Source organism: Colossoma macropomum, unplaced genomic scaffold (assembly GCF_904425465.1).
Source record: "Colossoma macropomum unplaced genomic scaffold, Colossoma_macropomum, whole genome shotgun sequence".
In the NCBI taxonomy this organism is placed as follows: Eukaryota; Metazoa; Chordata; class Actinopteri; order Characiformes; family Serrasalmidae; genus Colossoma; species Colossoma macropomum.
The window spans coordinates 33,580,772-33,596,615 of NW_023494789.1; the positions used below are offsets into that span (position 1 = coordinate 33,580,772).

The following is a 15,844-nucleotide window of genomic DNA, read 5'->3' on the forward strand; positions in this document are numbered from 1 at the left end:
TGATCTTGAACACTACAAACATTTAAATTTTAATTGAGAAAAAAGACAACTAGCATGTCAGTATTATTGCAAATGACCAACCTCCTTAATCCCAGAATTGACAGTCAACAATATGTAGATGCAGAAAAAAAAAGAACAGTCAAAAAGTAACAGAAAACATTAACAATGGCACTCCACAATCAATATGGCTTTGAGATTTTGTTTTTCCCATATCAGTATGCATTCAAGTTATTTCTACATAACAATGTTTGGCAGGAGGGGTATCACATCAGTACATTTAAGTTACATAAAAGTTATATACATACGTAGATTTATACATCACAATTCATAGCAAAGGAAGCCCATTGCTGATGAGCAGTAAACTTTCCAAGGAGATAATTCAGGAGTTCTTACATCTAGAGAGGATGTTTTATGTGTAGTGTTACATTTCATTTAACTCTTTTACAATGACTACTTTGGTTCAACAATCACCAAAACACTAGGATCTAACTTAAGTGATAAATATTAATGTATGAGGGGATGATGGGTATCACCTACCCATTTGATCACATACCGATATGTTCACTGTTGATCTTCACACATTTTCCCTTCCTTTAAATGCAGAATCAGGGATCCTTTCGTAACATAATGAACGCGAATACACTGTAAACGTTAAATCAGCCTGGAATGATGCACCCAGGCAACCATCCACATGTGCAGCCCTCCTCCCACCTTAACCGATGTCATTGTTATTCTGTGTGTGTATGTGTGTGTGTGTAAGTGAGAGTCAGTGCAAGTCAGTAGGAGTATGTGAATGCTATGGGATTTGCTCTGTGGGATTTTTAAATTTTTTTTTTACATGCTGAGAGCCTTGCTGCTGTGGGGCTTTGCCGCCCCCCTGTGGACGCTCAGTGTTACTTTACACACCTGTGTTTCCACAGTTGCTTCTTTCCTTCAGTGCTTAGAGCAGTTTCAGACTGCCTGTGACATTGTTGACCATCTCCTCCTCTCCCATGATGGCCAGCACAGTGCTAGAGCCTGGCTCCACCTGAAAACAGCAGGTAAGACACTCTAGTAATACCGCATCTTATAGCTAGGGATTAATAAAAGAAAGGGATCTCCAGTTCTGATCCTGGAGGGTCAGCACGGTTTGGTGATTGTCCTGCTCAGATGATAACTGCTGAGCTGCACCAGGTGTGTTTGAGCAGGGGAATCCCTGAAGTGTGCTGGATACCACTGACATAAGTTTAAAAGGAGATATAGTACACAGAACTGCATTTCCTTGCCAGTTCACATATACAATACTTAGCACTGTATCTATCAGCTGAGAAACTGAGAAATGTGAGGTGTCTGCCGTTTTGGCATATTTCCTTTTCACAAAAGGCATGTGATTCTAAAGGCTGTTAGGATCTGCTGCGCAATGTGAAGAGAAAGTACCCCCCCCCCATCCAAAACAAACACGTTCACACAGCCAGCCTTCAAATTTTCACTGTTGCCTCAACCTTTTGCCAAAACATCTGATGGACAGGACGATGTAAAACAGCAATGTAATGTCACGTTGCAAACACTGTTCTTTATTAGTGATTGATTACCAGATCTCTCTGTCCTCACTAGTGTAAGCTGGGCTCCAATAATACTGAAAGACTGGCTTTGAGTTTAAATTTGTACTGAGAGAGTCAACATCCAAAGTAAAGAGTATGTTACTTAAATATCTTTCACAGGCTTCAAAGATCTGAGTTTAATTCTGAAGAACTACTATAAAATGTAAAAATTCACTACGGTTAGCCTGATGCTAATATAACAGGCAGATTCCTATTACCAGGCTAGCAGAAATTAGCATTATCGTGGCAGGAAAAACACAAAAAAGGTACATATTCATGATTTTGTGATGGTATATGGTCTTTTAGCATAAACAAGATTAAAACTTTAGAAAGTGTGTAGTTTCTCTATACTGTACCCTGTGGCAGCCATAGCTGAGTTCTACACTACCACACAAGGGCCAAACTCCCTGTCCAATGAGAGCAGTGGTGATGAGCAAAATCAGATGCCAGAAAATTAGTTTTCCTTGACAGTGGAGTAATTGACAGGGTAAAGCATATCATCCAAAGACTAAATTAAGGTGTTATTTATTTTATACCGTTCACAATTATCTTTCAAAGAAAGACCAAAAGGTATTCGTTATACTGTTTATGATGCATCTAACATACTTAACATACTAAGCTGGTTGCCTGCATCCGGTTTGTTATGTTTTTGTCATTAATAGGTCAATTAACATGAAATTAAAGATGTTTTAAAGATAAAAAGCTTTGACATTATACTGGCTTTGGTATATCTGCAAAGCACCAATCAGATGCCATTCTATTTGTATCGAGTTATAGCTGATGCATATCGTCACCGTCGTAACAAAACCTTGTATTTCCATTTTTGTTGTTTTTTGATAATTTGAAAATGACACCTGCCATTTACAATGTGTTAAAATGTCATTATTAATGGAGCAATAGAAATTAATAATTTTTCTATTCTAATATTCATGAAACAATCTTGTTCTATTAACTTCAATTCAATTTTTTTTTGTAAAGTTACCATTTTGGAGATACAAGGTTTTGATCCTTGATATATGTTTAATGCACACTAAACTGCCATTACCTGGGTGAGTCCAGCGTCCTGTATCAGTTTTGTAGGGAGGCTTAAACTCATAGCAAGAGCCTGCAACTCCAACAGGTGTGCCATGTTAGTGCCCTGTAGCACAACCTTCTTAGCCCTGAACACACAAACACAAACACAAGAAGAGAGCCATAATGTGAATACAGCCAAGATGAATTAGATCATAAGATTAGAAACGCTATTTCAAATCCTGAACTGGGATGTTGCCTGGGAATATCTGGTTACTATCTATGACTTTCACCAGTGTCCTTGAACAAGTTCACTTATGTTGCACCTGTTGTTGAGCCTCCTCAATCAACTCCCCAGCTTCTCTGCCATGAAAATGGGCCAAAACTGCTCACTAGTCCAGTGATGGAGAAATAAAACACTTTTTTATAGTGCCAGTACATACATACTGCTCTTTTTGCTACTGCTGCCTGAGAAACGGTAGCATCTTTTCTAAATAGTCTGTTGTATGTGAATTGTTGTCTTATTATGCCCTGTTGGACTGCTCTTGTTCTACTAATTATCTGAGACGTATTGCTGTTTATTTATTGTCCCGCATCTTAAGCACTACAGCACATTATTGAGGATAAGGAATGGGTGGTTATTTGAATGAAAATACAGATACACAAACTTGTGTTAGTATTTGTTTACTTAATTGAACACCTGAATAAGGTATGTGTAGTTTGTAAGTAAGTAAATAAATAAATAGTGTATTATTGTTGACAGTTTTGAAACTCCATTCATCATTCTGCAAAACAACTGATAGTACACTGACTAACATCTGCATAAAACAGAAAGACACATACATCACTAAATCAACTGAAAAACCAGGTACAGATCACTTCTTTATGCTAACTATATGCAATAAATGGACATTAAACCTGTCCACTTCATAGCAGCATAAAATATTTTTTCTTTGGGATATTAAAATAATATTTTAAAATATTGATATACAAACAGCAAAAAAATAGATAAATGCTCATCCCTATTAAATGATACAGCATACAACAGTCTCTCACCCAGCATGGTCCCATTTCCATGCCATCTCCCTCCAGGTGTTCTTCTCCTGCATGGCCTGGTACAGACCCACAGCTGCATGGCCCACCTGCGCCGCCACCTGCCGAAACCCACCAAAAACCTCAGCCCCATACAATTTTATCTCACGTATACGTGGAACGAGCACTTAACCCAACTGTACAGTTCTTGAATATACCTTCCCCACTCCCATGGACAGCTCCATGTTTACAACAAAAACCATCTTGAACATCATGTCCTCATCTCCTTCTTCCTAAGAGCATGGATAAAACAGAAAACACTCAAAAACAAACACACAAAAGATAATTCACTGTAAAGTTCACTTGCAGATTGTTTGTAATTATCAGTAGACCTCATTCTCAAGTTTGTTGAAGTAATACATGGCCGCCTCCTCAGCAGACACATTCCGTGTGTGTAGGAGTGCCTAAGAGCAACACAGAAAAATCATATTAGGCATCTCCATCTTATATGGACGGGACTGCACACACTGCCATCAGAGAACAGTTATCATTCCAGGCCGTCTGAACTATTGTAGAACAACCTAAGCCTAATACCTAATCTGTCTTCATTCTGCACATATATGAAATCTGCAGCTATGCTGTCTGATCATCAATCAGGGCAGGATAATTCTACGGACTGAGCAGAGGAATAAAGCTCAAGTGGACCTGCTTGGCAGCCTCCTCTGGAATGTCCAGCTCTCTCAACTGCTGCAGGAACACAGGATTCACTTCCTGAGCTCCAGAATCTGGAGGAGACTGCTCAGAAGACTCCATCACGTTATTACTCTAAACAAAACATAAGAGCACAGATAGAGAGTTAAAAGGGTAATTCCATAAATTCTAATGATGCAGACATATGACAACTTTATGAAATAAGTTTTATTGCTGCTGCTGTATTTTTTTGAAAAAAAAAAATAGTTTTGAAGTATAAACCTAAAATGGCCAGACTGGCTAATTAGCGGTCTTACTTCCTAGCTGTCGATCCCTCGGAGCTCCAACGGGAGAGACACAGACCGAGCTCAAATAAACAAACTTTATGCATCGTTGCCCTCTAAAGGTGTTATTAGCAAACATCAAGTAAACAGTCACTACTCACTACTGCTTTATAAAGGTGTAATTATCAAACATCAAATAAAAAACATTAGTCACTACTAACCTCTAAAAGTGTTTAACTTTCTTTTATTTACGTGCATTTACTTTAGCTTGACTTGACCCAAATGCACATTGCTTGCTGCAATGTAAACATACGATTGTGGATAATAATTGCAATCAGCTCAAAAAACTGTGATTAGGCGATTGTTATAATTGTGACAGACCTACCAATAGTTACAGATGTAGAATAACTACATAATTGATACAAATATCATTATTAATAATAATAACCATGCATGTAAGCCAATATTTTACATGACCATGACATCACGGCTGGATAAACCAATACATAACAGATTTAGTACGTGTTTTGTGCTTGAATGTACAAAGTTGTCTTCAACCCATTAAGACAGCTTTTGTTTTTAAAGGAACAACCAAGTAAATTGCCGGTAAACTGCTATGAAACGTTAAATATTACAAACACACTCAATGCATTCATTTGTCTTGAATGTGGCCAGTGAGCAAAAACAAAAGGCAGAATTTCAGTAATGTCCTTCTTAATTAGGATGAATGAATCTCTCTCCATACCCTTTTTATGTACTGACCTATCAAAGAATAGGTCAATTCATTACAATGCACCTGCTCCAGGGCTCTTTCAAGATTCTGAAGTAACTGCTGGTCATTGTGCACCATCTTTTAAAAAGTACAAGCAGATGAGAGTCAACCTGTCGAGTTCACCTATATGCTGCTCCATTTTCCTTTTAACGTTCATCTGATGACATTGGGCATAGCAATGTCTTAATATAATCCACACTTAAAGTACAGGAGTGTCTTATCATTTTAAAAAGTAGGTACAGATTTGACACAGGGGTGTATGTGGATTCGACTAACAGCAATTTGATGGTAGTTCAACCAATGCAATATGATGCTCTTAAAAAGTTACTCAAATCAGTAACTTCAGAAATTCAATGTGGATGTCCTCAGAGCATCTCCAACTTCAAATAGTGGAACATTAGTAAAATTACACAGCATTTAATTTAACACTACAAGTGTGTGGCCATGTCTCATGTAGTGCCTTGAACACAGAGGCCTCCTCTTGTTGCCTTACCAAGGAATAGCAGCTCAGCTTTCTGGAAACAGTAAAAGTGGATCATATTTTTCATGCAGTCATATTCATCCATGCACAATACCCCAAAACTGTTCCTGGGAACCAGGAAACCAGGGCTGTTGAGTGACAGGTTTGCACTCAGTTCACAGAAGGACATCATGCAGTGCATTAGCAATCAATAATTCCTCTAAGCCAGTCGAATTTGTACCTTCCCTTACTATAATATAGTAATACTATAAGAAACTAACGCTATTCGGTTTCTAAAATGCTGTGTAATTCTTCTATAATAATCTGCTACAGTATTCCAGTAGTACTGTCCTGTGGTAATCTATAAGACGTGTGCAGTGCGCTACAGTAGACCACAGTAACCGCGCTAACTTACAGTAATTTTTAAATAGGAATTCTGTAAGAATTATATTGTAGTATTGCTAATTTTAATACGGGGCATTCCTATAGAGAGACACGCCTTCATCACCGGCATCAGTGCTAGGTTAATATGAATCACAGCAGAAATGTCCAGTACATTACAGTCAACAGGAACTTATTAAAATGTATTAATACAGATAACGTTACTGCCTTACACTGGTTTAAACCGTTAGCTAGCTAGTTAGTCCTTATTAGCAACAGCTACACGTCTAACCAGACACCAGTGACAGTAAAGCAGCTGAAGCTGGCTTATTTTTTCGAATTTTCCGTTCCACCTTAAATGATGCAGCAACTCTATCCATCACTCAAGGCGCCAGAATGTAACTGCCGCACAATTTAAGGTGGAACCGATAATTCGAATAAGAAGCCTACTTGAGCTTCGTCACTAAAACAGACATAGTGACATTTTCTCATTCATTAACGGCAGCAGTTGCTGACGTGTCTAAAACAGCATCACACGGTCAGTAACTTTACCCACCTGCTGCTGCTGCTGCGAGGAGAAGCTAACCTAACGGTAGCGTTAGCGTTAGCCAGCGCCCAGACACCAGCTAACGTTAGCGAACACTGAGCAAGTTAGCAAAGCGAGCGCCGCTGGACGTATTTTCACTCGTCAGCAGGCGACTGTGTCCTTTTTCAATGTCAAAGACGTATAAAATCAGCTGGAAAATTATTAATCATCTATCTTTTTCGCTTTGCAGCGTTTGATTTAACTGTTTTTACGCCAGCTCTGGCATATTTTCCTACAATTGCGCGTCAGCAGAGACTCCATAGTGGTGAAGTCACACGGCGCTGTTCCGGGTCAGGGATGTTTTGAAAGCGGGAGATGGACAGCGCCACCATTACACTGGACACAAACGCACACCAACATGGCGGACCGCGAAGTTATCGTCCACTGAGGCAAAATAAGAGAAAAGTCGTCTTGAAACGCTAAAACGTGATATTTCTCTGATAGGAGAAATGTAATTCTGTATACCTGACCTCCGTCTGTGAATATTACAGCCAACAGAGTGAGATTGAGATCTGAGGAACAGCAACACAGTGTGGATGATTCATGTTGGCTACACGTTCATTCATTATGTTATAACACCACAAGTGTTTCCGTGCTTAACATGATCTTTTTCCGTTGTTTAGGACTAATTTCTCCTTGCTCGGTTATTCCATCATGGAAAACACATTTCGCTTAACGTTACTGCAGCAATAAAAATACACAACAGTACAAACATCAGTCCAGCGTGTTATGCGTTAAACTGAAATCACAAACAGGGCTCACAGGCAGTTTCCTTTAGACGATTCATTAAAATACAATTAATGACAGTACAGAAATATGCATATATTGGAAAGGACGGATTGAATCCTTCAGATGAAATTACCTTCAGTGTACTCAACGAGGGAAAAGCTAAAAGCATGAAAAATGCCAGGCAGCTAAACGTTGCAGAGACACTGTCTCACCAGTAGATGTCGGTATTTATCCATATTTGTACCTTTTTCCTACCGAAAGATGTGGTGAATAACTTTTATATCTGACTGACTTCAAGGCTGAGATTTAGCCGATGCAGTGATGGATGTTTAGGTTATATCACCATATTCAAATTACGTCCGTAACATTGCTTTAATAATGTATTGCATCAGACAGTCTAGTCTAGTAACAGCAGACATTTTTACTGTAGGCTTACACTTCACCTGGGTTTTGGAGATTAGGACCTAAGTCAAGGTTAGGAGCAAAGAGGCAAAAAGTTACAAATCCTTTGTAAAATTATTAATTGAAACAGCTCGTTTCCACCACTTTATATATATATATATATATATATATATATATATATATATATATATATATATATATATATATATATATACACACATACATATACACAACACCTGTTGACTATCTGATAATAATGAAGTTCTATCTAATAATTATGAGAAGCTAAATTGTAATTGTCTTAATATCTCAATAATAATTACAATCTAATAACAATGAGAACATAATCTTATAATGTCATAATTATGAGAAGCTAAATCATTATTATGAGATAGTAAGCCACAATTATCAGATAGTATCTTATAATTATGACTTACAAAGTCATAATTATGGAAAGCTTTCTTATTATGACTTACTAAACTGCTATATACATTTTTTCAGTGGCAGAAATGGGCTTCCATACGATATCTACTGAATCCACAATCTTTGGAACCCACTTGCCACTTTTTTTCTGAATTCTTGGTTCAGTTACGTAGAATAACTGTCTTGTGAACAGTGCAATTAGTAAAATCTGCTCATTGACTAATTAATTTTGTGTAGGAAAGATGCAAATAGCAGACACCTTAAATCATTCAAATGAATGTGTCAGATAGGATCACAAGTGCACAGTTGGTTAGATTTAGAATATTTTATTACCTCTCAATATAATTTGTAAAAATTTTCACATACTGTTGGTAAGAAGCTACAGGTGGGAGACAATCAGTATTTACGATGATATTAACAAAATATAAAAAAAGAAATAATTAAAAAACAGTTTAGGGTCGAGCCTGCTCTAGTCTACACATAAGAATTTATACAACCTAATAACAGTTATACCTTTATAATTCCCTCTGATGATTTCTGCACATATTTTATCTCACACAGTTCACAACACTAGGTGTATGAGTGGTCCATTAATCTAACGTACCATTTAACCAGATTTGTCTCACTACTAGATGCCCTTAATACATGTTAGACTTCTTTTAGGTTGATTCGGTTTTCTCTCCCTTTCTATGTCTGCTTTAGGATGGACATTAATCATCCTCGATAAAAACTACTTATGACCACCACGCTTTTTTAAATTAAAATGGAACATTTGCCAGCTGGGTAATAAAAAAAGTGTGAATTGAACATGACAGAACATAACTTTTAAAACATTAACCTATGTGACAAGATTGGTTTCTCTCATACCACATAAAGGAATGTCTGAACATAGTTCATAACTATGCCCAAATGCAGAGTTCACTTCAGTCATTACATCTTACAGAGAGAATTCAGTCAGGTTCACGCCCTACAACAGCATCCTTCCAGTGATTCTTACTCAAGAGCTCTCAGTACCTTAACAGAACAGACAAAATGTTCAAATTTTAGTGCTAGAATAGAGATGTCTTGGAGAACGATCTCAGTTCACTGAATGATCTTGCCTGAAATGTCCAATGGCCTGTAGACTTGTTGGCGTTGTTTTAGTCACAGCTCCTCTTCATGACTTGGACGGATATGTGACAGACAGGTGTGAAAGAAAAGGGCTAAAAGATGCGAGCTTACATACTCTAAAATCAAATAAATAATAATCTACAATGAGAATATTCTACATTGACATTTTACACCCTTGGAATTTCTCTTTTACTCTTTACCAGTGACTTTAGACAGGAGAAAATAAAATGGTATAAGCTAATGCCCAACACTTCTTACATTGCTTTAGTACAAATGCTGTTAGTACTGTACTGATGGTTGTGATCTGTATACCTGTGACATTGGTGGTATAGGAAAAAGAATCAGTGAAAAAGAAAAACGTAATGGAAGAAACAGTGAAATGTATGAAGAGGTAGAGAAAGACAGAAGAGCAAATGTTTTATGTCACGTACACTTTGTTTTGCAGGTCATACTTTTTGATAACCTCACTGCTCTCTGCTCCATCAGCAGGTATGTTTTCCAGTCATTCCTCCCCAGAGGATGCCTTTCTGGGCAAAAACTGATCACCAGAAAACTCCAATTTCACCAGTCAATAAGGAAAGAAGTCAGCTAAGTCCATCTAATTGGCTGGAACCAGAATCACCACACTCCTTCTCAATTTGGAGAGAATTCCAGTAGTCATCAACAGAGAGTCGGAGGACACACACAAATGTCAATACCCACTGTTCCCCAAGCAGTGACTTCACTTATGGTGGTGCATGTCTTTCCACATGTGAAATCTGGCAGCTTGTTCTCTCCCAAAGGATCATCGCAGTGGATCTTCAGCTTGTAGTGGATTTCCTCCTCCATTCCAAGAGGGATACCGAGTCTCTGTGACCATCCATCTCTTCTCTCAGATAAAGACAAGAACCTTGTATATTCACCTAACACATTGTGTCTTCTCTTTAAATCTAAAGTGACATTGTGTGCTCCATCTTTTACGTCCATCTTATTTGTTCATTCTACATAACACATCCCCTCCTTTCACGACTCCTTCCTCTGCAGTCACTACATACAGTGAGTCCGTCTATCCGTGTGCCATTTTCTTTCACTATCCCATTTCTCCCATCATCCAAAGTTCTGCCTATACATGATCTCTCAGTTACAAGTCCGTCACTTTGTTTTCCACAGCGGCTGCAATCTGCTGGAGACGATAACCAAGCTGCATCTTCTGAGCTGTGGTGTCCTCCTCTAAGGCAGTGATGATCTAAACACATACAAACACAACAGAAATGTTACTTAAGCAAACTTCATTCGCTCGCCTCCTTTAATAAGGGACTTTTCAATGCTGCTGTTGCATTTATTGCTGAAAAACTCTTTTTTGTGTGTCAAACCATCTGAGCAAACACAAGTAAAGCTGCATCAGAGCAGCAGCAGCCTCCACCATGTCTTAGCACCCATGTGTCAAACACAAGACCCGCTGGCCAGGTCAGGCTCATGGCACAGTTCTATTCAGCCCGCAAAATTATTTTAATTTTCTGAGAGAAAAGATGCCTGGTGTCTAGTTTATGCAAATTGGCAGTTTTACTGGCACCTACTTCCTGGGGACTTTTAAAGAGGAAGCTAATGTAGCCTATTATTTTAATTTGACAATTTATTTTTGGCAAAATGTTAAGTAAAAACAAAATAAAAGCGCAGCTGGCCCATGGATTAGTTGAGATTTTTTAATATTGCCATTTTAGTGGTTGAGTTTGACACCCCTGTCCAAGCACCCGGCTACCCTGCTTGAATAAAGAAGAACGGGTGACAAAAACTACTGATGTTTTATACAAATAACACATTTTTTTAGGAGGATGTGAGAGGGAGGTCTGAATTCTATTTTGAACACTTTACAACACGCTATAAAGTTAAAGGGGACATTGCCAAAGTTTCTGAATGTCTCGCCAACAATACTTCAGTTAAATTCTACGCTTACAATTCAGTTATTAATTTTAGGGTTTTTTATTATTGTTATTAAGTGGTGTCATGTCAATGGTCTTTAAACTTCTGAATGGCTGGCTCATGATTCCTCTGTTTGTATCCATCCATCTTGTAGTTGGCCGTCCTCTGTTACCTTTAACTTTTCCAAGATTTATGGTCTTCTACAATTATTTGGGGTCTTCTCGGAGTATGTTCAACTTCAATTTGGTTATCTGTGCTTTAAGTGAGAGGTGAGGCTTGATATGGTTGAGGATCCATTTGTTTGTTTTCTTTGCCATCCTACGTACTCCCAAAAGTCTTCACCAAAACACCGAAGTTCAAAGGCATCAATGTTTTCAATCAATATTGCTTGTTTACTGTCCAGCTTTCACATCCACAGAGATGACCATAGCCTGGACAGTTCCGATCTTTAATGGCAGAGACAAATCACTGCATTCAAAGATCTTTTTAAGCTCCTTCATCCTAGTTCTGCCAAGTGCAAATTGGTGTTGTGTTTCTTGAGTGCTGGATCCTCTGTTGTTAATAACTGATCAGAAGCTGTCCACCATTTCCACATCTTCTCCATCAATGGAAAGTTACCAGTCTTTCCTGTTGTCAAAACCCTAGCCTGCTTTATATTGAGCTCAAGTCCCATCTTTTCACTCAGTTCTTTAAACTTACTTCAGGTCTTCCAGATTTTCCATTATCAGTGTTCTACCATCCACATATCAGAGGTTTTTAATGTCTTAAATCCATAATCATTTTCCTGTGCGATAGTTTGCACACTTGTCTCCTTTCTATGGTATTGAGATATAAACTGACTTCTTCCAATCTGCTGTCTGTTAAGCTGTTTTTGTAGATGTGCTGGTGTAATTTAATTAAAATAAATTAATCAGTAACAACTGTAAGTTATGTAGTTATAACTGTGAGTGTCCTCACAGCTTAAGTGGTTAAAACCAGCCTCATTCTCTTGAGTGGTCATTTCTGTACCTTGTCGTCTTTGTCACAAACTCACCTGGTCATAATATTTGTTGATGTACTTGTACAGCTCATGCAGGGCCACCAGATAATTCAGCTCCCCTGAGTAATTCTAAACATATAAACAAAGCAACACAGCATGTTACAAAATGCCATCCACTTAAACTGCAGGAATAAGTTAAAAGAAGACTAAGAACAAGAATATCTCCAGATAAGATCCAAGAAGTGAAAGAGAGATTGAAGATATACCCTGGAGAGCTCAGCCAGAGCAGAGTTCATCTCTTGATCACTAGCTGAAATGGTTTGTCTGATGTCAGCATAGTACCTGAGAAAGTGAGATGGATAAATGAGATTATAAACAGGTTTTCCAGTCCCAATCTAGGACTACCCTTTGGGCTCAGCTACAATAGTAACTCAACAATCATTTTTAGTCAGAGTTTAGACTGAATTTGTTCATCCTACCTCTCCACCATTTGCTTGTAGCGAGGAATATCTCTGGCGTACAACAGCTTGTTGATGGGGGAGTCCTGAACAAGAGAGATGCAAAAAGTATGAAAAAAAAAAACCTATCTTCCATTCTATCAAATGTTTACCACTTCCATTATGTCTCTTAAACTCAAAGAACCCCTTGGCAGGTCATTTATATAGTAGTTAGTGAATAAGAAGTATTAAAATAACAAATGGGGTTTTATAGGGCTTTATTAATGTATACTGTGCAGTTTCTGTCTCACCCTGCCCAGTTTGTGCTCGGCAATGGTGCAGGAGTCCATGAAGGTCTGGGCGATCACTGATAGTACAGCATCCACATTGTCTGACGCCTGCACATCAAAGATGAACTGAGGGTTCTTCACAATGTTGATCCAGAAACGCAAAGGCAGGCTGGAAGAAACAGCATGAAGATTCAGCATAGTTACTATCACTCCATGAAGATGCATTTCTGCAGCTACACTCTGCGGCATTTTGTTAGAACGGACGCGATTATAACTGTGAGGAACTAATGTTTGCATAGCTAACTTTATCTGTAAATGCCTTCACCCATACCTCCCCTCCAAACAGTTTAGCTACGATCACATTACAGAGTTGAAGTGGCACAAATCCACATTTTTGTCTAAATATGACACAAATCAGCTTTTTATTTAAGTGTAATTACAAACATCTGATCTTTTCAAAATCAGATTTAAAAAACTTTCATACGTGTCGCAAGACTGTATACCTGTCTGCAACATGGCCAAGTGACCATAAGAAAAATGGTCAGATTGGAATTCACATTTTATGTCATCTGTGCACATGCAGGTCCTTTCAGAACAGAGGTATGTTTACACTAATGACATGTACGGTGCTGTGAAAAAGTATTTGCCTCTCATCCGATTTCTTCTATTTTTGCCAATTTGTCACATTTAAATGTTTCAGATCATCCAACTAATTTTAATTTCATTTTAAGATAAAGACAACACTAGTAAACACACAATGCAGCTTTAAAAAGATCATTCCATTCACTGAAGATAAAGATTTATTGAAAAACCTAAATTACCCGTGTGAAAAAGTAATTGACCTAATAACTGATTGTGCCACCCTTGGCAGTAAAACCTGCAATCAAACATTTGTGATAACTTGCGATGAGTCTTATATCGTTGTGGAATTCTGGCCCACCTTTTTTTTGCAGAATTGTTTTAATTCACAGTTGTTTTAACTGCCTGTTTAAGATCTTTAAGATCCACAACATCTCAATGGGATTCAAGTCATGACTTTGACTTGGCCACTCCAAAACCATTTGTTTTGTTTCTTTTGACCTTAACTGAAGCAAGTGAGTCCTGCAGTTAAGATACTGGTCTGGGTTCTTTTGTGACATCCTGGATGAGTAATTGATGTGCACTTGGTGAAATTTTGGTAGGCTGGCCAGGCCTGGGAAGGCTCACCACTTTTTCAAGTTTTCTCCATTTGTGGATAATGGCTCTCACTGTGGTTTGCTGGCATCTCAGATCCCTAGCAATGGCTTTGTAACCCTTTCCAGACTGGTAGATTTCAAGGACTTTGTTTTGCCTCTGTATTTGAATCTCTTTAGAATGTGGCATCATGTGCTGCTTCACATTGACAGACAGGTTCTATTTAACTGATGTTTAGATACAACAGGTGAATTTGGTTAACTGCTAAGGCAGCAATTACTTTTTCACATAGGGCCTGGTAGGGCCAAACAGCATTTTCCGTTCAATAAATGAAATCATCATTTAAAAACAGCATTTTGTGTTTACTTGGGTTATCTTTGTCTAATATTCAAAGTAGTCTGATGATCTGAAAATCTGCAAAAATAGAAGACATTGAAGGGGCAAATACTTTTTCACAGTACTGTATGGGTGACTTACTTAAATATTACCAGTCAAGGAAGAAAGAAATCGGAAATTAAACAACAAGGCTTGTAATGTGAGCACAGCCTTTGATGATCCATGCTGAGCTCAGAGATGCAGCTGACCACTCAGTACCTGTTGGTTTTCCATATGTGGATGGTCTCTGCGTCCGTGATGCCGTGATGAGCCGCCTGATCGTCCAGCAGGTCAAAAAAGTATTTCACAGCTAGAGGAACTGGCCGACTCGTGCTCAAAATTACTGTGAACAGGTCATCCACAAACTTCTGCAGAGTGCCCTATAGAGAGCATTGATAGTGGTAATTAAGACAAGATCTTGTGTACATGTACACATGCAGATTAGAACTTCTCTCCTTCTTGCTGCATTAGTGATCAATGGTCATGGGTATGAGAGTAGGTGAACGTGTGTGTGTGTGTGTGTGTGTGTGTGTGTGTGAGATACCTTCATGGAGAGCAGGCGTGTGAGGTAGATCTCTGGAATGGCCTTGGCTCTCTCTCTTTCCCTCAGACTGCCCCGTCTGTGTTTGGGCAGCTCTGGTTCTTCACTGGCCTTCACCAGGTGCCACAGTCTGACCCCACCCTCATCAGCATCCTCGAGCATGGGTGTCTCTGAGGAAGTGTACAGACAGAAAGAATATGTATAAGGAATGTCCGTGAGAGACTGGCAAACTCTTTTGGTACCACTTTCTATGAATGTCACGTTTGTAAGCATCTATAAACACATTTATAATATGTTATAATGCCTTCATACGGCATTATAAACATGATTATAAACATTTATAAAATTGAATTACACTGGATTACACTTTATAGCCATGTTTATTATACATTATGAATTGTTAATATAATGCATTATAAGTAGTGTTGATAATGACAGTGGTGTACATTGACTTTCCCACATTGAGAAAAGCACTGATGGCAGCACTAGTTTAAACTCTGACATTTGAAGCCTGTAATGTGCTTTATTGTGAATGTTTTAGTGTTTCAGTAAATCCTTCAGTAAATACTTCAACTTGAAGCCTCACTCTTAACACTGGAGGAGGCTTTAGTACAGTATGCTTCACTTTACTTAGAGCAGACAAATACAACTTATGAGCACTTATAATTTGTTATGATCAGTACTTATAAT

At 38.3% G+C, this 15,844-nt stretch overlaps 2 protein-coding genes across 8 annotated transcripts in view; both read right to left on the reverse strand.

Moving 5' to 3' along the window:
• On the reverse strand, positions 1-7,725 carry si:dkey-19e4.5 (UBA_like_SF and PTH2 domain-containing protein). 2 transcript variants are annotated; one of them, XM_036571052.1, is made up of 7 exons: positions 7,659-7,725; positions 4,329-4,448; positions 4,016-4,087; positions 3,842-3,916; positions 3,648-3,745; positions 2,626-2,740; positions 1-1,027 (listed from the first exon to the last, which is right to left on the reverse strand). In XM_036571052.1, exons 1-7 carry the CDS (start codon positions 7,692-7,694, stop codon positions 941-943), a joined length of 603 nt encoding a protein of 200 aa, XP_036426945.1. In that variant the 5' UTR covers positions 7,695-7,725; the 3' UTR covers positions 1-940. The 2 variants fall into 2 exon arrangements, with proteins under 2 accessions (XP_036426945.1, XP_036426946.1); XM_036571053.1 differs by lacking the exon at positions 7,659-7,725 and adding an exon at positions 6,767-7,082.
• A 935-nt stretch (positions 7,726-8,660) lies between these two features.
• plxnb1b (plexin b1b) overlaps positions 8,661-15,844 on the reverse strand; it is a 111,589-nt gene continuing 104,405 nt past the window's right edge. For all 6 annotated transcript variants that reach the window (XM_036571058.1, XM_036571061.1, XM_036571055.1 and 3 more), the window contains 7 exons: positions 15,158-15,324; positions 14,833-14,993; positions 13,087-13,234; positions 12,818-12,882; positions 12,605-12,680; positions 12,393-12,467; positions 8,661-10,685 (listed from right to left, as the gene is read on the reverse strand). In XM_036571058.1, coding sequence (XP_036426951.1) covers positions 10,581-10,685; positions 12,393-12,467; positions 12,605-12,680; positions 12,818-12,882; positions 13,087-13,234; positions 14,833-14,993; positions 15,158-15,324 — 797 coding nt within the window. In that variant the 3' untranslated portion in view covers positions 8,661-10,580. The remainder of the gene's footprint in view (positions 10,686-12,392; positions 12,468-12,604; positions 12,681-12,817; positions 12,883-13,086; positions 13,235-14,832; positions 14,994-15,157; positions 15,325-15,844) is intronic.

What these genes read in the sequence shown, in the direction of transcription:
- si:dkey-19e4.5 (XM_036571052.1), bottom strand. Translation starts at nt 7,694, where the DNA reads ATGCTTTTAGCTTTTCCCTCGTTGAGTACACTGAAG. An exon ending in TGTCCATGGGAGTGGGGAAG is followed by an intron (nt 3,746 to 3,841) that starts GTATATTCAAGA and finishes GGGTTTCGGCAG; the next exon opens with GTGGCGGCGCAGGTGGGCCA. An exon ending in AGGACGCTGGACTCACCCAG is followed by an intron (nt 1,028 to 2,625) that starts GTAATGGCAGTT and finishes TGCTGTTTTCAG; the next exon opens with GTGGAGCCAGGCTCTAGCAC.